At 39.7% G+C, this 27,944-nt stretch overlaps 2 protein-coding genes across 3 annotated transcripts; one reads left to right on the plus strand and one right to left on the minus strand.

The window, feature by feature from the left end:
- Positions 1–222: 222 nt before the first annotated feature.
- Positions 223–1,901, minus strand: LOC121296781 (gastrotropin-like). The gene is made up of 4 exons (XM_041222557.1): positions 1,751–1,901; positions 1,139–1,311; positions 852–941; positions 223–319 (listed from the first exon to the last, which is right to left on the minus strand). The coding sequence occupies exons 1-4, from the start codon at positions 1,815–1,817 to the stop codon at positions 269–271; spliced, it is 381 nt and encodes a 126-aa protein (XP_041078491.1). The 5' UTR covers positions 1,818–1,901; the 3' UTR covers positions 223–268.
- Positions 1,902–8,823: 6,922 nt separating this feature from the next.
- On the plus strand, positions 8,824–27,791 carry LOC121296824 (PWWP domain-containing protein 2A-like). Of its 2 annotated transcripts, none has more exons than XM_041222654.1 (3): positions 8,824–11,502; positions 17,828–19,746; positions 24,633–27,791. In XM_041222654.1, exons 1-2 carry the CDS (start codon positions 10,343–10,345, stop codon positions 19,725–19,727), a joined length of 3,060 nt encoding a protein of 1,019 aa, XP_041078588.1. In that variant the 5' UTR covers positions 8,824–10,342; the 3' UTR covers positions 19,728–19,746; positions 24,633–27,791. The 2 variants fall into 2 exon arrangements, with proteins under 2 accessions (XP_041078588.1, XP_041078589.1); XM_041222655.1 differs by lacking the exon at positions 24,633–27,791 and adding an exon at positions 19,928–22,358.
- Positions 27,792–27,944: the final 153 nt, after the last annotated feature.

Raw genomic sequence — 27,944 nt, forward strand, 5'->3', positions numbered from 1 at the left:
CAGCTCCCTCTTGTGGCTGTAAAGATGTACTGTAGTTCTCACAAAGGTGTTGGATTGCTTACAAAGCAGATGAGTGAAAATAATTTATCATATATATATATATATATATATATATATATATATATATATATATATATATATATACACACACACACACAATTTAGTAACAAAAGAATAACGCAAAGTAGTCAAATAGAACTTCAAAATTATTTCATTGCAGTTGGATGATTTTTGTTTTACACCTGCTTTCTTATACTAAAGTGTGTCTTTAAATTCTCTTGCTGGTTCTCTTCATTGTGACGCCACCAGCTGTAGAGCACTGTAAAGAAATGGACACAGTGTCAGTTTCTGCAGAAACAAGGCGTTTCTCAGTCCAGCCATGACAGCTGTGTTGATGCACAACATCTCGACATGGCTGCAAATGAGGTTTTCAATGCTTAACTGGGACAATGTGTCATGTCACGTTAAAACATTTGAAGAAAGCTGTACATCGAACTTTAACTGAAGCCGATGAAAATCTGGTGTTTCACAGTGCAAAACACCTGCATGACACAACCTGCAAATAGTAAGTCTTACACACACATACCAGCATCTTGAAAAATATATACACGGCATTCATTTGAAGAAACAACACTATTCAGAGCACCAGGAAAAAAAAAATACAGGTATTTAGTCGTGTGTTGTAAAGTGACGATTGCTTATCAAGCCCTTTAGAAATACAGTGAAAGTTGTCTGGCTGTGCCAATCTGATCTCTCATATCTACCTGCCTATCTAAATAACTGCTGTTTTTGTACTGTAGTTTGTGTGTTCTGCTCAAACACCAATGAAGAAGAATCCCCTCCCCTCTCACCTCGACGAGCTTGCCTCCTGAGATCTCTGCTGTGTGGTGGTAGTTCGGGAATCGCACTGTCACCTTTCCATCCTCCAGGGTCACAGTGGCCTATGGAAGGAAACGCATCCATCATTGAAAACAGTGAATACATAGTGGTGTACACAGTATATAGCCTGTAATGTATTGGTAAGATATGTTATTGTTTAAAACAAAAAGCCCAATTAACATAACTGAATTTTTATGATTTAGCTTATTTGTAAATACAGTGTATATTTGGTAATGTCAGCAATATGACATGATCTCACCTTGAATTTCTTGCCTGACATGCTTTCCATTTCGGATTCCTGGTCAATCACAAACTTATTTGTCATGGTCTTCTGGGGGTAAATCTGGGACCAGGTGAACTCGTTCCCATTCTGGATCACTTCTGTAACAATCTTGAAATTCCTCCCTCTCTCAATGACATCATCTGGGATACCTGAACAGGTGAGAGCATGGGGACTTTACAAGCCGAAACAAAGGCTTGGTACAAAAACTTGACATTATAGAGAACAGCACCTTACCAACAGATTGCTGCATTGTAATGGGTTTCTTTACTTGAGTCCTATACTACATAAAGGGGCTATCCATACAGAGTTTAAGAAGTGCAACAGCCAGAGAATGTTTACTGTTCAACATTTACATCTTAGCTTAACAAAATGAATGGGCATTTCATCAGAGAATGGAGGCTCAAGACACTGGTGCAGCCAGTTCCTTTCTCTTGCAGCACAGTGTTACTATAATAACTAACATACTAAAATGCATGTGCATGTATGATGTTAGCATGTTGCTCTCAAATTCATAGAAGCACCGCACTCTAAAGAATGTAGATACATCCACTGATACCCCAGCCATCAGATCTATAACGAAAGACTTACCGATCTTCTTGAGGAATTCATCGTAGTTCTCCTGGCTCTCGATCTCGTACTTGCCATTGAATGCCATGGTGATATTTCTGCTGGAGGAGGCTGGCTGCAGGTGAGTGTGGCTGTGGAAGGTGTAGACTGTCAGAGAGCCCCCCTCTTTAAATACAGTGCTCACACACCTTAATGACACTCATTGTGTCACTGTACATCATAAACTTTATTGTGGCACCACAATTTTGACAAGGTTGCTCTGCACACTGTCACTGATTCTAATGTCAATGAACTCAAAAGTTAATCATCTTCTTGAGACGACAATTCTGTACAAGACACTGACTCGTGTGGGGATCTTTGTGTAGCAAAGTGAAGAACAAGAAACGCCAGCGTTAAAGTGGGCTTTTTCATATAGAAATCTGTTTCAGGTGCCTGTGGGTAACAAATAACTGCATTTTAAAGATCCAGTTATCCGAGATTAGAAAGCATAAAAATAAAACAGAAATAAAATGCATGTTCCATATCCTGGTTTAGAACTGACCGGACTTTAATGTCTCATTTACCAAAATATATCTAAAAATGTGTTTGTCCTGTTCTCATGTATACTAAAAAGAAAAAAGAGCTTATTTTATATTATTATTATAGCATTTAATTTTGCATTCTTGAACTGTACAAAAAATAAATTGGGACAGAAAGGGTTAACTTGAAATGTATTATCGTCATGTTTTTTTTTTTTCAGTGAATTATAAGTGTTTATAAACCTATAACTAGTTAGAACTACATTATTTTATGATGATTAAAGGTATCTTTAAATGTGAGCAGCTTTTGTTTAAAAAGAAAAAAACTGTCTAAAAGTCTAATTAAAGCTGATTTGGCTGCAGTTAAAAACAAGATATTTTGTACACACAAATTGGAATGCTGCATTCTTTATACGAGAAGATTAGATGTGATTCCCTGCTGGTCTCAAACAAAAGAAAATTAGTAAGTCTAATCTTTGAACTTTCAGAAGGAAGTTTAATGATAGAAATAAGAAATGCTTTGAGCGGAATCCAGTTAAAATGGCAGAATAAATGCCGGCCATATTTCAACTAATTAAACCAATAACATAACAGGAAACAACATCTCAAATATCCAATGCAAAATAACTTTGCTTCTGAAATGAAAAGTAAGGTTTTTAATTTTTTAAAGCGTTTATCTCTCACTCATCAAACAACATTCCTTCAATTCCCTTATTGTTTTGCCACACTAAAAATGAGATTCCTGTGCAGCAGGTATTTGAGACCCACTCAGACACACTCTATGTGGTCAGATGTAATACCTGTATCACAGGAAATGAACTTATAGTATAATACCTACAGTGACTTTCACAAGAATATGATTAGGAGGCAAGAGCCTCACCGCAGCCAAACCCTTCTAGAAGTGTTCCTTAGTAAAAATATAGCCACATGTAATAAAGCACAATGAAAGCATGGTAAAGCACAGGCACATCTTGTAAAGAGGTATGTTTTTTTTAGAACAATTAAGGGATGAAGTACCCTCAGACGCAACATGCTTTCCCAGATCTTCACGAAGTAGCAGTGGACCTGCCAACTGGATTTCTCTACAGTGAAGGAAATACTCTTCATTTTATGCTGTGCATTTTAGTACCAAATCCAAACCTGAGATCCTACAAGAACCCTGCCCCCAAGCTGCTGGTCACACACATTGCACTGTAAGATCAGTCCTCGTCACAAGCTTTCTTTATCAATATAAGAAGAGGATCAGTGACCCTGCAGTCTTCCACATACCTGCACAATAGGGAATTCCACACCACAAAAAGACCTCAGATAACAGTGGTGTGGCTTTACATTTAGGGGGAAAAAGAACAATGCATTTAGCTTAACCCCCAACCCCCTTTCACACTGTTGTCTCACATTCCTAATTATTTAAAAGATAATGTTCACCTGGCCTCACATTGCTTTGATCAAATGGTACTGTGGGGTTTAAAGATTTAACTGAGGGTTCTTTGAATCCCACATTCCTGGGCTAAAAAAAAAAATTCCTGTCCATGCATGTTCCCCTAGAATACTATTTGAATAAACAATGTTCTGATTCTGTATGATGAAATCCAATGTGGGCAATGAACTCATGAGACGACTATAGGTTTGCTGAGGTCAGCCGAGAGAAAAATAATTCAGTTATTCATTCACTAGTCCCATTAGCTTTGATCTCATGAAGGTAAAATACATTAAGCCATTACTCTCAAGAGGAAATCTTGCCAAAGCTATTATGGCTCTGAAACCAGGCAGAACAGTTACGAAACATGAAAATATTCAATTAGGTTATGGCATTCTTGTATACTATTAAGAATATAAAACTGTAAAACATCAACTCACTTTTACAATCGCAAACTGAAAACTGGTGTTCTGGTTGGCTGTCCAAGATTGAAGTGTATTTATCAAAACCATACTTTGTATGGGTTGTAAAACGATATTTGTGTTGATGACTTTATTGCTGATAACTACGAAGATACAAAAACACTGATTAAGAATTGTACCTCATATATGTTGATAGGTGAAATGGTAGGCAAAGAGATGGAGAGGTGATACCTTTTATTGGACTCACTAAACAATAATTGATCACAGGCGTTCAAGTCCTCAGAGTACAGTTAGTCCAATAAAAGGTATCAACTCATATGTAAAATGCTTCTTTTTGACTCCTCAGCAATCCCACAGCCTAGATTTCACCAACAAGATGTAACATACTGGGTTAAGAATAATTATAAACATCTAATCAAAGCAAAATGAGGATACACAAAATAATAAAGAAGGGTTGGCAATACTTAAGTTTGTCTGTTTTTTTTTTTTTAAAGATAACTAAATTAGTATAAATTGTGTATTTTCCTTGACTTAATGCTTGTCCTTAATCTGTTACCTTGAATGACAGTATAATAACCGTAGGGTGCCAATACTTTTGTATCTGCGACTGTAAGTACAGAGCTAAAGTCAAGGAAGAACCTGTTTCTGCTGAAATAAGCTAAAGCACTGAACAGCAGCGTTCATGTTAACACATTGATTCACATGCCTGGGCAATATCAGGTGGCAGGGTCATTTGAGAGAATGATTTGTGTGTTTACTCTGGGCCCCCAGTGTGTGAACCCCTGGTCCAGATATAAGAGAGGAAACAAAAACATGAACTGCACGACAGCCAAAAAAAAAAAAAAAATCTGTAAAGCTCCCTTGATTCATTTTTAAACCACTTAGGAATTGTGCTGGTAAAAATCCCAGCAAAACACTTGCAGATTTCATCAAAATGTAGTGTAGTGCATACAGTAAGATCTGGATCTGAAACATTTTACAACGTCTTCCTGAGAATAGTGTGTGTCACTGGCCTTGACCTTTTGATGTCTGAGTTTATTAACCTGATTTAGATAAACATCTTATCAGATCAAACACAGAAGCGTTCAAGATATATATATATATATATATATATATATATATATATATATATATATATATATATATATATATATAAACAGATTCAATTAAGCATACTGTGTCATTATTTTAAACCATTTAATATCAGCTCTATAGATACATGCAACTTTGTTTTAATTTTACAGTACTGGTTTTGCTGCAATGGCTAGAGGAATGTTATGCACACACATGTAAATGGCTGTTACTGGTGGGAGTTTTGTATTTCCATGAAAAATCGGAAAAATCGGATAGTAATAAAAGTTTCAGAATTCTGCTGCATGCAAGGCTCAAGAGACACAACAAACAAAAATGTCAAAACCTCAAGGCTATTGATGAGTGAAATCATCTGATGAGTATATGTTGCCAACCAGCAGCACTACAGTCATTACAAATCTAAATAAACAACATTGCTATGAGCAAGGTTCTAGCACCTCACTGAACGAATCCTGCAGAAATACAGCTAAATAAATAAAAGCCTAATTAAAAGCATGGTACCTTGTACACCATTGCATAAACTAGGTAAATGACACTAATATTTTGTCATTTTACCTTTTTATGAAGCAACAGTGCAGAAGCAGTAATACACCTTTTCTTGAAGTTTTATCAACATCATCTGATTGTGTGTTTGCTGTGCTGGAGCTTGTGCAAAGCTGGGAGTGAAATGCAAAGGACCCCTCTGCTGGAAGATCAGAGAATGACATCAAATAAACCTCCAAACTATCTATCTACTACATGAGTTACAATACATAACCATTTTACTGCAGCACAAACCTTAACTGAAATGACTCAGGAAATAGAGAATAATAATAATTGAGATCATCGTCAAAATACACATTACACTTGATCTGTTATTCTTGCAGCATCAGTGTAGAAGAATATAAACAATAAGCTTTCCAAGATAAGAAAGCACATATGAACACAATTCACTGCAGTATGTGGTGGATGGCACTTTACTTAGAACCCAATACTTTGAAGCTGTAATCACAGTGACGGTATGAATGAAAGGTGTAGCTTTTGTATCTTTAGACAAGTTATAATATAGTATCACCCTGATGTATCCACATGCTTTTTGCCAACAACACAGTACCAACAGAGGAGACCACAAGGGAAAAGTCCTTTCGTAGCTTGAATGCTACATAGCTCCTCCTTAGTATATAGGTGCTGTGGCTGCCTTTCTTTCTGATGCAGTTATGCCTAGGGGAAGCTCATTGAGAGCACAATGCTTGGCCCTTATCAGTGGTAAACAAGGCACTGAAAAGCAAAGCACTTGAATAGCTTTTTGAATGCATGCTTACCTCACAGGAAGAAGACGGCTAAAAGGCAATTATCAGCAAGCTAGGTGTTGCAACATGGAGAGGACAGACCATAAAGTACAGTATTAAATAAGTATTGTCTGCAAACAGCAATGTAAGAACTCTGCATTGCATATTTATTCAGTTTCACGATTATTTTAGACCTGATCTTCACAAAAAGTAACAATGTAATATTCAGTTTTTTTTTTTTTTTTTTTTTTTTTGGCCAAAAATTCAAAGAATTTAATTGGATGATCTGGCTGAGCAGGATTCATGCCAGCCAATAAGAATGCGTGCAACACTCTAGTCCAATGTAGTGTTCAACACACCAGTCTAAATCATTATTTTATGAACTCATATTTAAATGAGGAATGCAGTGCTCACTCTTAAAGAGGTTGGGCTGGATGTTTCCATTCTCCCTTAATAAGCTGTGTTGAAAAAGCCTCTTAATTTAAAGTACATATACCACTTTAAGGGATATGCAATAAGTAAATAAATGTAATGCCAGAGTAAAAGGTAAATATCACAGTGCAAGTACAGAAAGTGTGATCATACAAGCTACACTTATATGTTAGTATTAATAGTCAAGTATTTTGCACTGGTGCAAAGCAGATACACACTTGTGTGAACTGGAGAGAACTAACACAGCCCCAATGATAATATCCACAATCAGTGCACATTTAAATCATTAAATCATCTGAATCATTAAAACGATAAACGACTGCCTTTCTCATGAAAACCAGGTGCTGTATATATCAGGAGACAACCCTGTAGAGCAAAACATTCAAATGAAAATAAGTCATTGAAACTGGCAAATATAACTATGTGCAATGGTCAATAATTAAGTAGGGAGTAACTTTACAAGCAGAAGTAATAACACCAAAGAGGTTAGTAATTAAATCTTTGGTTAATTCAAAATAGATTGCTCATAAGGGCATCCATTCTGTGTAGTTTTAAAAATAAACAGAATCTTTCCACGAACTTTTAACTACATAATTCTCAAATCTGCAGCATAGAAAGAAACACACAGAAAGGATGAGCCAACATGCATTTAGTAAGCTTTGGCCTGAATGAAACGTTTGCAGAGCATTCTGTTAAAATCACCTGAGCAAATTCTTAGTACATCAAGCCTTGACATTTACAAGAAACAAACGCAGGAGAATTGGCAGTGCAAGTCAATGTACCGAAGGCCAGGAAGACGGCTGGATGACCTGTAAAAGATCTACAGACTGTCTCACTATCCACTGCACTGCAGGATGCCTTGGAGTTGTGTTCATCTCTGACTGATTGAATGAACAGCTTACAGTCCAGCAACAACAACTATAGAGCATCCCAGTACTGCTCCTGCAGCGCTGCAGGGTTGTCACAATGAACCACAATCTGATTTGGCTTAAAGAACATCTCTCATTTTAAGCAGTAATGATAGCTTTCTAGTTTTACCTCAGATTTAATGATCCGAGTGAAGTTATGGATGGATTTTCATGTGGGTCTAATTGAGGAGGTTGTTTACAAGTCACTGGTTATATTTCAGAGTAATTTATAAAAAAATGTGAATTAGATATGTTTCGAGATCCCACAACTTAACCGTCAGCACATTCCCTTTCCTCAGCAAACTCTGAATCAGACTACTTCTAGAAAACAATCAAATTCAGTTAAAAAAAACAGAAAGACACTGCGAACATAAAAGACTGAATAAAAAAGAAAAATTGCATAACATGTGTGCTAAATAAAAGAACATGCATGAGATTACAATGTAAATTTACCAAGTAACATTTCTGTATATAATGAGAACTGCATGGCAGCTTTTCTACAATGAGTTTTGGATGCAATGTTCACTGCTGTGGCTTTTTGACAAATTCCTAGGGTCTTCTCCATCTGTCTAGGGACTAAACCTCAGTTTATTCTTATTCCTTTACCAGAATACTAGGTTGGGTAGGGTTTTGTTTTGGTTTTTTGTCCAGTTGCAAATGGTCTTTGTTTGAAAGATTGTTTTTTTCCCCCTGAAAATGACCACATAAACATTTGACAACATGCTAACATGGTACCCTAAGTTAGGGGTTTCCAAACTTGTTTTTAACTTTTTGATCTTTATTTAGTACACAGAAGTCTACTCTAACACTCCATGTAAAGAAATGACCAATTAAAGCTTAATGACAAGCGTTCATTATAATCATAAAGCATATTCCTCTGTCAATCATACTGTACTGGACAGAAGCACTGCTGCGTTATAGTTTAACAAAACTTCCAGACTTTTTAATGGTATTTTTTATTTTAACAATACATTTTTGAGCAGACAATGTTACTTCCAATTCCACGGCCCTGCCTTTGGACCCAGGCTCAGTCTGAAAATCACTGCTCTAGGTGTAGGTTAGTAGACCTGCTATATAGAAAATGCATAAAAATGTCAATGTCTTGCATACACACTGCTGTATTGAGCTTTCTAAAACTGTTGCTATCAAATCAATAACTTACATAACTAGCCTTGCCGTTGACATTGGATGCAATGTGATCAGTACCGTGGTGTGCTGTCAAAACACCAGTGGCAGTTTCTACACTCCTGTGACTCAAACACTGCAGTCTGTCTGCACCTGCTTCTTCACAAACAGTAGCAGGGATGCAGGTCCTGCAGGATATGTCCTACGGTTGCCACCTGTCCTGGATCATCCTGGTTTTGAGGAAGGTGTCCCGGGATTTCAATGTCTTCTCTGGACAAAGGATTCTGGTTTTCAGTCTTATGCTTTCACTTCCATGTAGATAAGGTTACTACAGCAACACTGCAATGCCAGTCCTGTAAGTTGTGCACACGTAAATCAGGACAATATTACTGCAATATTAATTGGATATATCATTGGATGACTACAGGATTTGTAGAGTTTCAATTTTTAACAACGGTCCTTCTGTTCCGACATCACGGTTTTCTTTAGATAGGTGGGACCCCTAGTGTGTTCCCCTGGCTGCATCAGACATCTTCAGTACTGTAGCACTGTAACTAACATCACTGTTCACTAACAGACGCAAGGGGCCTTGCAGATTGATGATATTGTATGGGTGCTGAGCACTTGCCTGGTTCTGGGTTGACAACTGGTTCAAAATTAGATGGAAGTTAATTTTGCAGTTTACCGTGCTTTTTAACATACTATTTATTATTACCACTTTGACCATACTTAACTGAATTTACCACTGTCAACGACATTTCTAGAAGTTATTTGTTTTTGGCAGTTATCACATAGTATTCTTAAAGTACGACAATAATATATGTATTTGTAAACAGCCCCCAAAGCCATAATTTGGTTACAACAACAGAACTTAAAGTAAACAATACTTTCAGCTACATGCAAGGTGTATTGACTGCACACTAATTAATGTATGTTCAAGTGTTACAGATACGTCCAGTCTCCAGAATTAGGATGCTTGCTTGACAGAGAATGCGACCCATGCGGCTTCTTTTAAAACGTGTGCCTTTGTATGTTCGTGAAAATGCTTTGATATTAACACGTGGTCCACACCCATACGTTTTCTGTAAACACTGCGAGGGGTGGCTGGTTTCAAAGATAACATTGATAGGCACTTTCTTGTGCCAATAGAAAGCCGAAGGACTTGGAATGAACCAATCATCGATTAGTATCCTCACGAAGGGATGCAATTTAACGCGAAATAAAAAGGTATATCAATCAAATTATTTACACAGATTTTAGCCAATAAAAATACTTTATTTCATTTTTTTCTTTGATTGACCTGGGCATTAGCCATTCAGAAACAACTTGGTAGTTTAATTGCCAATCCCAAGTATCTGTTCTGTATGGTGGGTGGGCGCATATCCTATCAGAGAGAGAAGGCCGAGCGTTCACTGGAAAAGCGGAAAGAAAATGGCGGCCGTGGCTGCGGAGGCTGGAGCTGCTGCGGCATCAACAACATCAGCGGGAGAGAGAGTGGGTCCCGAGCCGGATATAGTGCAGCTAGCCCAGGCGGAACCAAAAATCGAGTCCGAGGCTGCGAAGGAGCTTTTTTCACAAATGGACCCAGAGCCCATTCCTGATAATGGGGATGTCGCTCCGGAATGCAGCAGCCTGGTCAGCGCTGAGGCAGAGGGCAGGCCAGATCCAGATCCAGACCCAGAGGCCGCGGGAAAGCCCTATATTAATCCCAGCGAGCAGCAGGAGAATGGTACAATGGTGTCCGTAGGAGGTGAAGTGGAGGCTGTGACCGCTCCCGCAGACCACGACCATGGATTGTATGGGACAGCGGAGCGTGAGAATGAGTATAACGGCGGAGATCCGGAGATAGCGTCTGATCCGGCTGCTGGTACCGAGGTCAGTTCTGATGATTTTCAAGTTTATCCCGAACCCAGGGTTATTTCTGATCTAGTGGCTGATGAGATCTCGAATCCATACCCAGCTCCTGCATTAGGAGAAGCTGAAATGGAAGCACCTTTGTTGGAAGAACCTGTGGCAATTTATGATCACATGGTCCATACAGAACCAGACGAGATCGAACCCATTCAAACGGACTGTGAAGCCCGAACTGAGATCGAGCCATTGCCAGAGAATAAACCGGTTGTTGATGGCGTGGATACTGATCTGAAGGATGAGAATGCTGCGGGGCAGTCGTTTGCGGATTCTGGTCCACACTGTTCTTCGATAGCGACCCAAGACTCGAACATTATACCGATACTGGACAATGACAAACTGTGTGGGGCCGATTCAGTTCAAAATAAAGACAATGACGTTAACAGTACTGATACAATGGAGCCGTCTGTTTTATTAGCTGAAGTAAACTCCGTTGCTTCAGAACCAGAGGAACTCGTGGTACCGCGGCCGTTCGAGACGGAAACCCAACACTGCGAACCAGAAACAAAGCCGACGGCAGGGGAGGGTTCTGTTGTGGTCCACACAGAGACAATCGCCGAGCTAATCCCGGGGTCCGAGGTACGGGTCATGCTGGATCACATAATCGATGATGCGCTGGTGGTCTCCTTCCGACTTGGCGAGAAGATGTTCTCTGGGGTTCTTATGGACCTGTCCAGAAGGTAAATATGACGCCCTGATATTACTGGAACAGCCATTTACTCGCACACATATACTGCGGCGCGCATGCACAGGAAAGCACTGTGTAGACCAACCACCTGGACACTCTCTTCCAAACACACTTGTTTAATTGACATGTTCACCTTTTTGTGAATTTAAAACCCTGCAATAGCGTAGTAAGTTGGAAATGCTCAGCGTTTTTATATATTTTTTTAATTTAATGTACACGTAGTGTTTTGTTGTAAGTGGGCGTTTCCTTGGTTTCAAACTCCACTGGCTACATAACCGGACTTCTCAACGTGAATGTGTTGTTATTACCTCTGCTGGATACCCATGTAGATTGCCGCCCCCCAAGCCACTGCATTCACGCTACATAAACCAGTGTTGTGATGTAAATGCCTGCAAAGACTGAAGTATCCCATAACTTATCAGATGTGGTCTTGTAATTCGTGCATCGATATCCAATACAACCATAAAGTAACTTTTTTAAAAACCTAAAACTGGATTTGAGACTTCTCATTTCATTTTTACAGTCTTTAAGGCATTATACTATTTTAATAGTTTAGCTTCATGCACGTTTTTTTTCTTTTTTTTTTTTAATAAGTGAAGCAGGAGTGCTGGTTTCTAACCATGCATACTAAGCCTTTTCCACTGTGAGTCATCAGAGTTTATTATATAGGCCTGGGAGACCAGAAGGACAGATTACATGTTCAGGGATACCACTGGTATCTTTTTATTTATATTTGGTTGAACTGTTATGATACAGGATATGCAAGTTGGGGCCAGACACGTCTATTTGTTTATGGCTTGCTTGCACTGCCTGTATCTCATAAATTAAATCGGATCTACCATGATAGGAAAGAGAAAGTGAAGCATACATCTGTTTCGCATGCAAACTGTGCACAATATTTAAATGGAGGCGGTTAGCAGTGAGTGTTTCAACAGAATACCCTTCAGCTGCTAACTCCACCCTCACAGTTCTACTGGCATCTTCCACACTAACTCTGTGCCACACCTTGCTGCTGTTCTCTCCAGCAGTAGTATTTTGTTATTTGAGTTAATTACATTGCTAATAGTGTGCATCAATCCCACATTGTCAAAAGTCTTCATCAAGATTTAGTGTACTTGCAAACTTTTAAGAGCAAGTAAAAATGGGGAACCAGCCAGCACAGTTTACAGTTATGTGCAGGAATGGGGAAGGGATTCTGTACCTGTGAATCTTCCAGGTAAGCTTTAGATCCATTAGAATTTTCTTCACTACTGCAGACAGTCTGATCCTAATGTTTCAAAATCATTATGAAGCAGGAAACCAGAGTCTAATTGAGGCTAGGGTTCAGTTGTGATTATGGTGCCTCTGCCCTTATTGTGGTTTGGAAGTACCCACAGCTGTGATTAAGATGTTTTGTGGCATTGAGTAGTTCTAACATTCAATTGCAATCCTGAATATTTCACTTTATTTGGTACGGTTTTTAAAGCCACTAATTGAAATGTGATCATGGACTGAGAGAATTGTCTCAAAGTACAGAAAGCATGCTGCTTTGGCTCTGCTAAACATTGTCCCTCTCTGCACACCCACAACACCTCGGGAGTCCTGAGTGTGTGGAACCTAATGAATTACCTTTGTGGTGCCCGTTTTCTGCATCATATCCTGTGTTAATATTTTAATGCAAGTAATCATTCATTTTTGTTAACACCAGGTTGGGGCATCTCACACGAAACACGACTAAACATGAAACTAGTCATTTCAGTGGTCTAGTTTCTACACTACTGTAGTGTAACAGGACGGCCTTTGTGTCTAGGCCTTAATTGTTTTCTTTTAAAAGCCTTTCTGACTCCAGGAAAAGCTTGTTGTTTTCATAATAAATTTAATATTCTTTGAACTGGAGATGCATTTTTTTTTTCTTTTTACACCTAAACACAAACTCAGTTTACCAGTATCGTTGTGAATTGGTTTAAAGGTAACAACAATGTTTTGATCTGATTTCTTATGTCACTAAAGCCATCTCTATCCCAGCTACTGTTTAGCTTCTTATTTCCCGGGAGTGAATTAGCAAACTGTCTTTTTCAGACCTCTGAGACCCAGCTAATGCTGTTGGAGACAAACTGTTCTGCTGCTCTGAACCAGCTTGTTATGACGGGTAAAATGTCAAGGAGATGAGAAGCAAAAATGATTTGCAATCTTCCCAGAGGGAAACCTGCCTCAATCCTGCAGTTTTCCTGTTGTGCCTTACTTTATGTAATGTAAGAAGTAGATGTAGAAGACATTAGCAACCCAAAGCTCACGTTTTCTTAAAAACAAGCAGAGAATAAAATGTAGAAAAGCCAATCTGTTTTACTGTATGCAGTAACCCTTCCACAGCCAGTCCCACATTATAACCCCAGAGAATCTTATTGACACAGCTTATCAGGACTGATTCCCTGAACTGTGGCACAGAGTAATGTACATTTTGTACATAGTCGGTTCATTGGATGTCATCATTTGTTTCTCTGCTTCAGAAAATGGCAGACAAACACACCCTCGGCCTACCTTCATAATAATGTGGACCACATTAACTGTGGGTTTATAAAGATTCAGTGAGGCGAGACTGGTGTGCTAACTGTAATTGGGTAAAAAGGATGAGAGGACAGGAGGGAGAAGGACCACACACCCAACTGCATTGTCTCTCTTTTCCCTTTTTTATTTATTTTTTTGCCAGCCAGTTTAACACTTCGCATTGGCCAGTCTAAATCAATATCAGGTATATACTCTGCATAGCTTGCCCTCCAGAATGTATTTTTTAGTTCCAGTAAACCTTGAGCAACCACATATCCGTGGAGTATCCTAAATCGCCATTCAGAGGGAATTACTGGAAGTGTTCTCCTGGTGTGTAATGTATAAGGTGTTTGAAATATGGTACAGGAAACGGAACAGTCGTTTAGTGGTATGGGATTGTACTCTGATATTATGGTAAAGGGACTGACGACAAAAGTTAACGCTACAGTCTGTGTTACAAGTCTTTCATATGTGAGCAGCTGTATGTGCCGAATATATTTGCTCATCCATACAGAAACCAAGTCTTTGCTGGAAAATTACAGTACCACTAGGATGACTGCCTTTTATAGTGTGCTTCTCGCTTAATCAACATTTAGAATATTACAATGTTGTTGGTAATGGTAACTACAGCTGTAAAGTTACCTTCTGATCAGCAGAAACAGTATTGTAACAGTAGATATTGACAGCTTAAGTCATATTTCTAAAGGAATGCACATGTTGAGATGGACACATGTATTGAAATCCTGCACTGGGGATGTACAGAACAGGGATGTTAACTTTTTGGATTGATTTAGGAGGCTGGCGTATAGTCCTACGACTGGGAGAGGCACACCTTCCACGTTACATTCCTGATCACCAGGACTGTTTTGTGGAATATTTCCTAACAGACCTATGGACACATTGCTGTGTGTCAGGAATGCAGGAAACAACACACTTGTGTTTGTATGACCACAAATGGACAGTTTGGGAAACTGGCAAGGATTGCTTCTCCTCATCACAGAACAGCGAACCCTACTGGCCAGACACCAAGCCCATTTGGAGTGGATAAGTGGCAAGGTTGGTCTCTTCTCCGAGATTGGTAGCCCACCCACCTCTGATCTGGATTGCTCGGCGTAAAAGCGATTCTGGCTTTAAGCTTGTGAGATCGGAGGACGCTCGCACACCTTCAGAATGTCTGTGCTGTGCGGGGACTCGTTGCGGTGAGGAGAGAAAAACATAATTGGACATTTCAAATTGGGGTGGAAAATAAATACAAATAATAATTGGTCACCTAAATGAAGAAAAAAAAGATCAAATAACTTGAAGACCACATTTGGTAGAAGTACTGTTTGCACTGTTTGTGGTCAGCAGAAAGTTAAGAAAGGAAGTGTTTTCAGCTTTTAACATCAAGGAGCTTCTGTGGCCTACATATGTCTACATACATATGAAGCAAAGAAAGGTAGCCTAACTTCAGTTGTGTTTGTGACCTTCATCTCCTGTCTCTGATGTGAATACAAGAGTGGAGCTAATCATACCAAGAAGATCCCTGTGATCTACATACTGTACAGTACATGTAAAAGAGTAAAGTCTCTTCAGTGAGACATACATATGAACAGAGGAAGGGTTTCTCCAGATATCCCAGGAGTGACCCAAATCATCACAACTGGATGAGCAGTTCTCCAGATGTTTTCTCCTATGAGTACTTGAAATTGGGACCCTGTAGTTTCATTGGGGAAGTTAACCTAGAAATTAAATGAATACAATGATAATCCAAAGAAAGTCTTCCATTGATACTTTGTGATTTCGAAGAGTGTTTTTGTTCCTGCCATGCCACCTTTTTACTAAAACTGGTATCAAACACACAACGTTAAATGAATTGACTTTCGGACAGCAGTTCAGAAATCTGTAGCAGCAGAGGAGCTGGTGTGTATTGTTGGGTTCATAAAAACTGCTGACCAATATCTTGGTCACTTACTGTACACAGTATATGAAACAAGTTACATTGTAAGAGATTATTTCTAATACATGCTAATGCATACTGCTTGTTTGGTAGATTAGTTGTACCTTCATAAATATGCCAAATGAATTGATAACATACAATATGCTGCTTTAAACAACTGCCTGCAACTAAATAAACAGAAAACCTCTACGAATTATACTTTAACAATAGATGTCAGTTTTAATTTCCTTAAAGTAGATAAACAATAAGTTTCAAGCGACAGGGAGACATTGCTGTCCCACCAGCTGCCGTGTCTGTCCAGCTAAGACTAAAGCAGTTGGACCCTATGCTGGGGTTCTGTACTTATCAGAGCTGTATCTGTAAACAGGCTTGATGGCAATTCCTGTTTTTCAATTCCTTTTCAAATTCAATTTCCATTGCCCTCAAAGGAACTGGAATTGATAGTTTAGATATTGCTCAACTGATTTTGTTTGAAGCCAGTTTAATTGACGAACAGTGACTTCAATTTAAGTCATCTGTTGCCACTGAGAGAAGCACATTTTAATAGAATATAGCTAATTGCCATTTTAATCAAGGGTGTGTCGGAATTGATTACAAAGGTAATGGGTACTGAAATTGGGAATGGATTTTGAAATGGAATTGGAATTTTGAAAAACATGAATTGACCCCAGCCCTGTTTTTAAAAGCCCTGGGAGAAAATATTTTTGAGCTCAACACAATTCAGTTGGTGGGTGGGGAGAACAACAATGTAAATACTTGATCTAGTTACTTTTACCAACAGTTTGAATGTAGAGGGCATGCCAAAGTTGTTTTGAGCTGAAATTATAGGAGAAATAGGCTATAGTAAATTGACATTCTGTTAATGGGTGCTGATATTTGGTCTGTGTTATACAGTACTCGAGCAGTATTTTATTTGTACTGTGTCTCTAAAGATCTGTTCCCTCAGTAGGGATGTAGATTATGGCATGGCTTCAGTGCCATGGAGTGACAATATGCCATGATCGGTTTCTCGCCTGCTGCCGAGGAGCAGCTTGGCCTTGGTGTTTTATTTATTAACGCTGAGAAAGGTCTTGCGTTTGTTGTGACTTGTGGGTTCAAAACCAGATTTAAGGATGTCGGCGGCAATATAGATTCTTGTATGGAAAAGCACTGAGGCAGGAGGCCCTCCATTGAGTCTGAAAATGTAATGCAACATCACACAGCACCTTTGATCCTTGTGAGGGAGATCAAAGCTCTATCTGTGTTTTTTTGAAGTGGGTTTCTGTAATTTTAGTAGCAGAAAAAATAAATCAAAGACAGTGTGTGTGTTAGATGCATTTTGAATGCTGTTTTCAACATGCAAGATTATTATTTTTATTTCTTTTTTGGATTAAATCACTTTGAGTAATTTTTATAGCTGCTGTTTTACCTGGGGTAGTTTTGATGCACAGGTTTCTTTGATCTGATAGCTACTATATGTAGGATAATGCATAAATAGTGTTACCCTCTCATTGCTGGCTACAAGTAGGTCAGAACAGCAAAAGTTTAAAAAATAAATAAAATAAATAAATAAACTATGCACCTTTTTAAATTAAACAATTCAACCCAATCATCCGCCTGAAATTGGCTCATTCTCAAGGAAACAATGCATCCTTGCATCAGAAATCTTGTTTCTTATTCTGCTCACTAGTCCTTTTTTAGAATCAATAAATCATGCACACAGCCCATGATCTACACAACTTGGTACGTTTGGTGAGGGAAGCTTTGCAGATTCAAAGTATTTGCGTGGACCGATTTAACAGTAGGTTTTATTAGGATTTACAAATCCATTTACCTGCTGTAAGAATTTGTTTCTCTCTTTATCCCTCTCTCTCAGATTTGGACCCTATGGAATTCCAGTGACTGTGTATCCCAAAAGAGAATACAGGGATAAACCATATTCTATGCAGCTAAAGACTGAAGCATTCCAAGCAGAGATGGAGAAGGGACAGTGTGAAGCTACAGGGGACGCCCCTGAGAACCCCGCCAAGAATCCACTTGTGCCGACCAACCAATGGACTTCTAAACCTCCGCCTTTGTTCCATGAAGGAGCCCCTTACCCTCCGCCTTTGTTTATCAGGGACACTTACAACCAGTCAATACCTCAGCCCCCTGCGCGGAAAATTAAAAGGCCAAAGCGCAAACTATACCGTGAAGAGCCCACGTCTATAATGAACGCCATTAAACTTCGGCCACGACAGGTACTGTGTGACAAGTGTAAGAACGGCATTGTGCCAGACAAGAAAGATGTGAAAAAGAGTCACTCTGACTACAGGGGTGAGGAGAGCAAAAAAAGGCGGAACGAGAGCGTGGCGACTGTGAACAAGAGGCTCCGAAGTGAGCTTAAGGTGGAGGAGAAAGGCCGCAGCACAGAGGGAGCGAAACGCCATGCTGCCATAGTCAAGGTCTCCAGCGTGACCCAGACCAAAGGTGGCGGCAGCAGCAGGGTAGTCAAAGTGACTGCTGCAGCTTCCCAGGTGAACAGCTCACGGGTGCAGCTCAACACCAAGAAAGTGCTGCAGAGCAAGAACGTGGATCACTCAAAGGCACAGGATGTGCTGAAGAGGACTAAGGATAAAGTGCAGAAGCGGCAGCGGGATAGCGGTGGCGGTGCCAACACGACGGGCACGGCGGCTTCCAAGGGAACCATTCAGAAAGTCCACTTCACCCGGCGCCTCCAGAACAGCGGTGGCAATGCGGCCCCCCTACCACCCAGGATACGCATCAAGCCCCAAAGGTACCGTAACGAAGAGAACAACTCTTCCGCTTGTAAAGCGGGCTTTGATAAAGTGCAGGGCTGCTGTAAAGAGGTGCCCACGACCACTCCACCCCATTGCACCTCGACTCGCTCCTCAGCAGGTGAGGCCACTTCCTCCGAAAACCAGAGCCCCGCTAAAAGCCCTGAACCTGAGCCCGAGCCCAAGCCTGAGCCCCAGCCCGATCCCCAGGCCGAGCCTGAAGCCAACCCTAAGCCTGAGCCAGGGCCAGAGGCCGAGGCCACAGATGAGAGTAAAGACCTGGTAGTGGTGTCTGAGGAGCAGGAGCAGGAGGAGAAACGGGAAAAGCGAGGCAGCAAGGGCAATATCACAGTTTACATGACCTTAAATCAGAAAAAGCCAGACTCGTCTAGTTCTTCAATGTGCAGTAGCGATAGCGCAGATGACCTTAAATCGTCCAACTCTGAGTGTAGCTCTACCGAGACCTTTGACTTTCCTCCTCCCGGCTCTTTGCACGCTCCCTCCACCTCCAGCACCAACACCACCAGCAGCACCACCACCACCATGACCACCTCCTCCTCCTCCTCCTCCTCCTCCTTCTCCTCCTCCTCCTCCTCTTCGAAGGAAGAGAAAAAGCTCAGTAATTCCTTGAAAGCGAAAGTCTTTTCCAAAAATGTCTCTAAGTGCGTGACTCCAGATGGCAGGACCATATGCATAGGGGACATTGTGTGGGCCAAAATATATGGCTTCCCGTGGTGGCCGGCCCGAATCCTTGCTATAACCGTGAGCCGCAAAGATAACGGTCTTTTAGTCAGACAGGAGGCCCGGATCTCGTGGTTCGGTTCCCCGACGACTTCTTTCTTGGCCCTCTCGCAGCTCTCCCCCTTTTTAGAAAGCTTCCAGTTGCGCTTTAACAAGAAGAGAAAGGGCCTGTACCGCAAGGCCATCACAGAGGCAGCCAAGGCTGCCAAGCAGCTGAGTCCTGAGGTGCGGGCCTTGCTGACACAGTTTGAGACGTGAAACATGGCAGGAAAGGAAGGTAGGCAAGCAAGCTGTGCCTGAGATTTCCACTATCCCTGTCCCCTCCAAAACACCACGCCACTGGCATAGAAAATTCCAGCCTAGAATAACTGGAATTAACTTGGGTGGGTAGAGATCACACAGCCTCTCTAGTGGCCCTACATTTTACAAAGTGTTCAGTCCAGTTTTCTGTCTTTCAGGAATTGGGGCATGCTCTTCCTTGGTTTGTGTTTCTGTTTTGAAACTTGGTTGCAGTTGGACCACAACTTCTCCCCCCCACACTCACGCATACACATTTGAAAAGCAGTTACTGTCTCAAGTGTTGATATGACTTCAAAGGCCCATTGAAAGACATGATGCTGTTCATCACACAAGGCAGGTAGGGTTCTGGTGCCTCATGGGCAAAGTGAAATCACATCAGGGAATTTTTATTTAAGAGTACATTTGGGGTTGGTAGTCTTTGCTGGGAGCGTAGACGAAGGGGTTTATACAGAAAGGTGGGGTGGGGGCGATCTGGATTAGGCCATAGGGAACTATGAAAGTGTTGTGTAAAAGACTGAATGAACAATGAAGGAAAAAAAACAGGCTGTATTGTTAGGTGATTTTATTTTCTTTCTGTACTGTAGAGTATCACTTAGGAATTAAGCACCAAATAAAACTCAATCTTTCAAGCATTAAAATACTATTTTAAATTGGAAACTGAAATATAAAAAAACACATTCAATTTGTTTTCCAATTGTCCTGAAAAATCTGTTGCAGTAGAAAGAGGATGGCTAGAAGCAGAAACGGATTTATAGACTGACATTGATTTGATTTAATCTGTTAATCAACAGTCTTCTATAAATCCCTGTTGTAACCTTTCAGATGTAAATGTGTTTGCAGTCTAGCATGGAAACAAGGCACCTGATGCTAATAATATTAAAGCCTGACTCTGTAGGCCTCTATTATTGCAAGTCATTTTAACAAGTAAAAAAATCCTGGAATAGGGGATTGAATATAGATAGACAGAGTAGAGGCTTCAGATTGTTTGGATACAAAGCTTTTTATCGTCTTGTGATTCAAAGCCAGCCCAGTCTCTCCAGAAAGCTGTTTCAAGAACAGCAGCAAAGCTGACGTTCCCTCAAGTTCTTGTGCTGTAAGGGGGAAAAGGCGCAGAACAGTGACCCCCTTTTACTTTAAAACAGCAGCTGGTTGAAATCTGCACCCTTTCAGTCCTGAATTATTTTTGTTGAAATTAAGTTTAATTTAAAAAAATAAACTCCTTTATTGAGTATACATAAAAACAGGATGCACAAATATTTTTTACATATTTAAACTGGGACCTAGGAGTCCCGTGAGGTTCCAACGTGAACATACATCGCTAAAATAAGGCGGGACCTTGAGGTCCTGCCAGGACTGAAACCGCACAATTGTTGACCACCCTACTAGGTGTCACACTGAAGGGAGTGTCTTGCAGGTAGTTGAGAGCTAGAGATGGCTTGAATACAGTCCAATGAAACTGACGTTTTGAAGTGTAGAATATTAAAATGTGCAGTGTGTTATTTTCACATTGCTGGTTTGTGGTTTTTTTAGTGCTGGTGCCAGGAGAGCTTGTTTCCTCTGTGACTGACTAGTGTGGGACAGAAGGTGCCCCCTGAGCGTTTATCTTCAGTGTACAATACAGCGTGTGTACTGCACAGTCAAGTAGGCTGTTCATTGCATTTGGAGGTGATCATCTGAAATATTTAATTTTGAAAAGCTGCAAATAAAACAATTTCTTCTCTTCAAAGATAGGGTCACATGCATGTTTCTCCTCTGTACCTTAGCTCAGTAACCCAGGTGGTAGTTCAGCCTGTACTTTTTTCTTTGTAACAAAGGAAAGAACACAGTGAGTAATGGAGATGGGACTGGACTGTACATTTTACAGTCTATTTAATACAATCCCAAAGAAGAAACAGTAATGTTACAGAAGGATCATTTTCTTTGTCTATTTATTTTCCTAGAGTAATGAATAGGGATGTACTGCACTCGCTTCCCGTTTTTAAAGTGAAACCTGATAAATATTTTTTTTTTTTATAATTTCCCCAATAATCACTACACTTAAAGATGATAATTCTTTATACGCAATGGCATTTGTTTATTCCTTAGAATTATTCCAAGACATAAAAATGCTGTTCAATCAGCAAAAGCCTTTGTCGCTTTGAACTTTTTTTTTTTTTGCCTGCAGTAAATGGTCAAGCCATTTTTAAGAAATAATGGATATTGATGGAATATTACTGATCTTGCCAAAATAGAACCGAATTAACCCAATTGCACGAATGATAAATTCTAGACTGGGGACACTACTGTCTGCAACCAGTGCAAATGTTTTTAAGTGTTGGGTTTTTTTTTTTCTTCATGAATTCGTGTGATGGATATTAAACGCGCACTATGATCTACAGTGGATAGTTTGTTCGTAGATCACACTGTGTTACTGTCAGTCCCAATGTTTGATTTATTTAAATTGATAGTTCTGGCTTTGTATTTTTTTTTTCTTATCTGTTTGCAGATCAGAGGGTGCTGTATATTACAAAAACTGAAGACATTACTTGTGTAAATGTTTTCTGCTGTGTAAAGATTATGTAAATAAAATGTTAACCTTCAAAAATCCAATCAAGGTGTGTTTTTTAAAAATATATTTTTAGAAATTTGATTGGCATGTAAGGAATTCACATTCTATATAAACTAAAATCATAGATCTCTATCTAGTTTCAAGATCAATTTTATTTTATTTTTTTCTGCTATTTCTCATTGCACATGTATGCAGTACATTAAAAAGAGAAAAAAAAAAAGTGTCCATAATTTGAAAGATAAAGCTGTGGATACCAGTTGAATGGCTCCTACCTCATATTTATTTCAAGGCTACACAGAATATTCTCTTCTGCAAACAGGGTTTAAACAATTGCATCATCTACATTGGCCATGGTTTGGGTGACATGGCTTTTGCTAGAGGGTAGAACCTCAGAAGTGGCTAAAGGAAGGCAGCTGTCGTACAAGGTATCTGCTCAGAAAGATTACTGCTTTGTCTGACTTTGCATTTTTAGTTGCACTGGAAAGTAATACAGTAGTCTCATCTTTTATTTTTTTTATTATTTTTTTTTAATTTAGGGAAAGTGACCAACTGTAATGAGTTCCCAATGGTGCATTCTTCTGAACAAACACATTTTTTTGCTCTCCAGCACCTGGGGCTCTTACTCAAAGTCTTTCCATATTGGAAATGTGTCTTCATACAGCAGTGTAGGTTGTATAAATGAAAGCTGCAAAATAAGGTTATTGTATATTTTCTGTATACCCTCATCTAAAATGATATACCAATTACATGATGAAAGTCCGTTGCGTACTGTGACTTTATTGCAGAGAGCCCTTTCCACTTAACACATCGCCCTGCTTTACTGGAACTATGGCACATAGAATGAGAGAAATATTTCAGCAAACTGCCCAGCACAGGCAGCGTTTTGGGATTCTTAGTGCAGTGTTTGTGTGTGGTCCACTGTTGGGGAAAGGCAGCTCTTTATTGGAGGGGGAATTAATAAGCTAAATTGTAGGAAAATAGATTCTAAAACCAATACACTACCACCTTAAACATGGCATCTGTGTTTGCTATTGAAAAGCCTGGGTCTTGTGATTTTCAGGGTCACTTCAGTTCTTCCAGAAGGCTCTTATAATGCTCTGTAGCTGACTGCTCCTCAAGGCCAAACATTACAGCACTAAAGCATTTATCCTTTTATCTTGATTTACAATTTTGGGAGTGGGGAATCGCATTCAGAGCTGTGATTAACTAAACAGAATGTTCAGTGGTCTAGCAACAAACTATAGCTTATGTTTTACTACAAACACATTCACACTTCATCTTCTTTGTCAGAGCACAACATGGCTGTGGAATCTTTATAGTGCTGGCTGGAACTGATGTAAGCTATTATGTTTATTAAAAGGAGGATATATAATGAATATATATTGTTGTTGTAATTCCCTTGTCCATTTCTAGGGAAGCATTATTCTAAATCTGAAATAAACCCAATATGGTATCCTCATAAGAACAGTCCCTTCATTATAATTACAAACCTTGGCCAGACCTCTGTTTTAATTTATCGATCCACTTCTTGCACATTTTGTCTAACCTAGATGAACTGGCTTTCCCAGATGAACTGTAAGCACAAAACAATTTATTTATTGTGCAAGTCAATCTCAAACCAGTGTCATAGAAATATGTGCTTTTGGATATAACACGATACAGCAATTAGAGCAAAGACTTTACCATGCTGCACTTGTTGCTTGATGTCCTAGTGTTATTGCATAACATGACAGTGCTGGGGGAAAAAAAAACTCAAATAGGTGATACTGAACTGCACAGCGCTGGGAAGAGATTTGTCCCAGTATGCATAGTATAGTGTAGTGGTGTACATGGTACCAGGAATCGGGTAGTAAAGAAGTTGGTTAGTTAATGACGGAAGAAGCCGTTGAAGGGGTTGGGATAATTTCACCCTCCAGATGAAATGACTAGGAAGCGCAACACTATCTGAAGCATGCCTTGTCAATAGAAATTTCTTTAGCTTCAAATAAAATACCTGTTTCCTATATTAAGAGTTCAAAACCGCACACTTTGAGACCTACATCACAACACTACAACTGCTTAGACACTTACTAGATTGAAGGCTTCCGTTACCTGTAGTGCTAATCCTTTCACAACTACTGCCTTTCTACTGTTCAGAGTACAGCCATATATTGGTGCCAATAGTATTTGAGCACCCCCATCAACCAAAGACCTGTCAACAGAGTGTGTTTGTAACCAATGCAGAGTGGGGTTACACAAGCCTGTGTGTAATGTGGTGTTGAGCTGCACTTTCAGTAATGCTGTTTTACCCTGTTTTTCTCTCTCTCTTATTGCAGCACAGCGACACTAACAAGCTGCTGATTGGTCCCTGAAGTCCACTACAACTCTGCAACTTTTTGGGAGTCTACAGAGACGGGGAGAGAGGGTACCCCATCCTGGGCACAAGAGAATGAAAACCATATTTTACCTGATGAGAAAATATTTTATAAATAGAAAAAAAAAAAAAAAAAAGATTTTGCAATAAGTATTGCATGTGTGGAAATTCTCTATATTGTAAAGATTAGGGACCCACTTTGTATTGATAGTGTAGCATCCCTTTGAGTCTATGTTTCCATATGGATGTTACCCTTTTTGAGTATTTTTTTTCTTTTAAAACGAGGGCTGTGATAAGAAGGTTTTGCTTCCTATAATATTTGGAGTGGAGCCTTGAACGGGTGGCGCTTGAAGCCCTGATGCTGCTAAAGGTGCTAGACTTCTCGGAATGAACCGTACTACTGGAGTGTTTCCTACTCGCTCACTCGCTTTGTCACTCACTCACACAGTGCTAGAAGCCTCCTCAGTTTAAGCACTATAATCCATGCAGAGCAGCTCCGATACAGCATGGTGTACAGTACAGTATGAAGTTTCTGTCTGCAATCTATCCAAAATCCATTTCGGCTGGTTACTACTTGAGGCTGAAACCAATCTTCTGAGATAGTTGGTTACAGTATGTTTAGCTTTTTTTGTTAAAAATCGAAATTATCCAACTGAATCCTTGTGAATACCTCATTTGAAAGGCAGGGCTCCCACCTCTCTTAGCTGCCTTTCCGACTGATAAGTCTAATACCCGTACCAGCAAAATCTGTCTATGCAACTTCTTTTGGATTCGCATTACACGACACGCTTGGTTTTATTAGTTATTTGACTGGCTTTAGGCATTGCATGCATTAGATATATCTGCACAGTGCTTTTTTAAAATTTTTTATAATGGTGACCTTTGTTCTAAATGTTTGATGAGCTCAGGTCACAGTTGGCTGAAGTCAGCACTCCCGGAAAAACAGGTGTCGAAATGTGGGGTGAGTCTCATTTCCCTGCTCCATCAGGATCTGGTGCCCTCCAATGCATTAGGGCTGGGAAGCACAACCTGATCTAACCTAATAAGTGAGAGTGGAGATATGAGTAAAAGTCAAGCACTGCCTTTTTTTCCAAAAAAAAGAGGAACTTGCTTAATTAAGCAGGATTATTTTTCCTTTTTGTATTTAAAGCTTTTGACATTTAAAATGCATTCATCAATTGAAAAGGATGCATCAACCTCAGCTTACTGAAACATAATGCAAACGAAGCCACTTTGCATACTACTGATGGAAGCATTTTGTTTTCTGCCAGTAAGGAAGCTACTTATTTTTTTTTAAGGGAAAAAGGCAAAGCTAGAGTTGTACTCATGTGTTGACTGTTTTTTTAATTAATGGTGATTACGATGGATTTGACAGCTAGTAATAGTTGGCACCTGGTGGCAAGGCTTGTAAATGAAACTCTGAAACAATCCTAATGCATGTAATGGTGGCGGCCACTGTCTGTGTGAAACTCGCAGGGCTTTCCTTCTAACAACTCAGTCACTGTTGGACATTACCCTGAATAATGAATTTCAAAACTTGGACATGTCAGGCACACAAGTTAAAGGGATACTCGAATGTCATTTCCATGTTCCTGATTTTTCTTACCTGTTGTGTGCTCTGTGGGATTCTCTTGTTTCTCATGCTTGCTTCTGAAAAAAAACCTTAAAGCTGAGCAAGTGAGGTGTGAAAGCATGTTAGCGTTTCACAGGCTGCATGCACAGTGCTTCTCCTATGGGCGCTAACATGCTTCACCACTTCACTTCCTTTCAATCAACATTGAGCAATGCTTTCAGAAGCAATTTTGGCTGGAATAGTTAGTAAGCATGGCAGATGCCTTAGTGATCTCAGCAGAAACAGCTGCAGAGAATTATACAGAACACATGTACCAGGATATTAGCAAGTAATTAAGATGCAGATGGCCTAACATCTCTTTAAGTTTGTCCAGCACTCGAGTGTTATTTATTCAAATAAGTTTTAAGAGTCTAACAAAGCCATAGTACTATGTCATAATGCTCTTTCATGTTACTTGTCAGACCAGTTTGTACTTTATTGTGATTGACTTTGTTCAAACAATTTAATGTTCAGTTGCTGTTTTATGAATCAGACATGTTACTTCGTACAGCTAAGAAAGTGTGAAGTACAGAACACCATTGTGGCTTCCATGTTTGTTTGCATGAGTACTATCATGGCCATAACATGTTTATTTGCTTTATTTGAGTTTATGTATTTGGCAGATATAATTAATTTGATCACAATCATGACAGTAGTGGCTTTCTAACTGGTAAGTTAGTCTAACACACATTTATTCTGCAGTATAAACACAGGCTAAATTAAACTGCACTCCTGTGTTAAGTGGTAGGATACAGTTGTTTTAATTATTTCACAATGGTGGTGAGCATTGGATTTTAGTCCTATGTTGCACTGTTTCCTTTACGCTTCACATTTTATAAATATTGAGCTTAGCCAGTGCTTGGTATGTTTAAGGGTTGACTGATTGTATTTTCATCTGTGAACTTTGAATATGTGTTTAAATTATATCATGTTGCATGTGCTTCATCGGCACATTATTAATTAATGCTTTTGTCCAGCTTGCTAGATGCTTCAGCTATATGAATATGAGGTTGGACTGCAACATAGTGTTAAACAAATTATCCTGCAAAAGTGCAATTTTGAGCCCTATTTTAGGCAGCAGTCTGAACAAATACTTCTGGGCGGAGACAGGGTGATGCCAATCCACTGCATTATAACTAACCCCTCCCCCCCCTTCCCAAGTTTAAAATCACTAATTATAGGGTCGGTCTGGTGCTGTTGTGATGATGGCAATGCAGTATCTCTTTTGTAATGTTCTAAAACATCTTCATTTTATAAAAAGTGATTTAAGGATCACAAGAATTTTGTCATCAATTATGGGGACTTTCATCCGTTCCCCTAAATCTAAATGATACAGAATTTAAACATGCTTTGTCAATGTGCTTTATGAGTTGTGCGAATGGAACGATGTGCTTTATGAGTTGTGCGAATGGAACGATGTGCTTTATGAGTTGTGCGAATGGAGTGATGTGCTTTATGAGTTGTGCGAATGGAACGATGTGCGAATGGAACGATGTGCTTTATGAGTTGTTATGTGCTTTGAGTTGTGCGAATGGAACGATGTGCTTTATGAGTTGTGCGAATGGAACGATGTGCTTTGAGTTGTGCGAATGGAGCGATGTGCTTTATGAGTTGTGCGAATGGAACCATGTGCTTTGAGTTGTGCGAATGGCAGTTGTGACA

Source organism: Polyodon spathula, chromosome 22 (genome assembly GCF_017654505.1).
Source record: "Polyodon spathula isolate WHYD16114869_AA chromosome 22, ASM1765450v1, whole genome shotgun sequence".
NCBI classification, from domain to species: Eukaryota; Metazoa; Chordata; class Actinopteri; order Acipenseriformes; family Polyodontidae; genus Polyodon; species Polyodon spathula.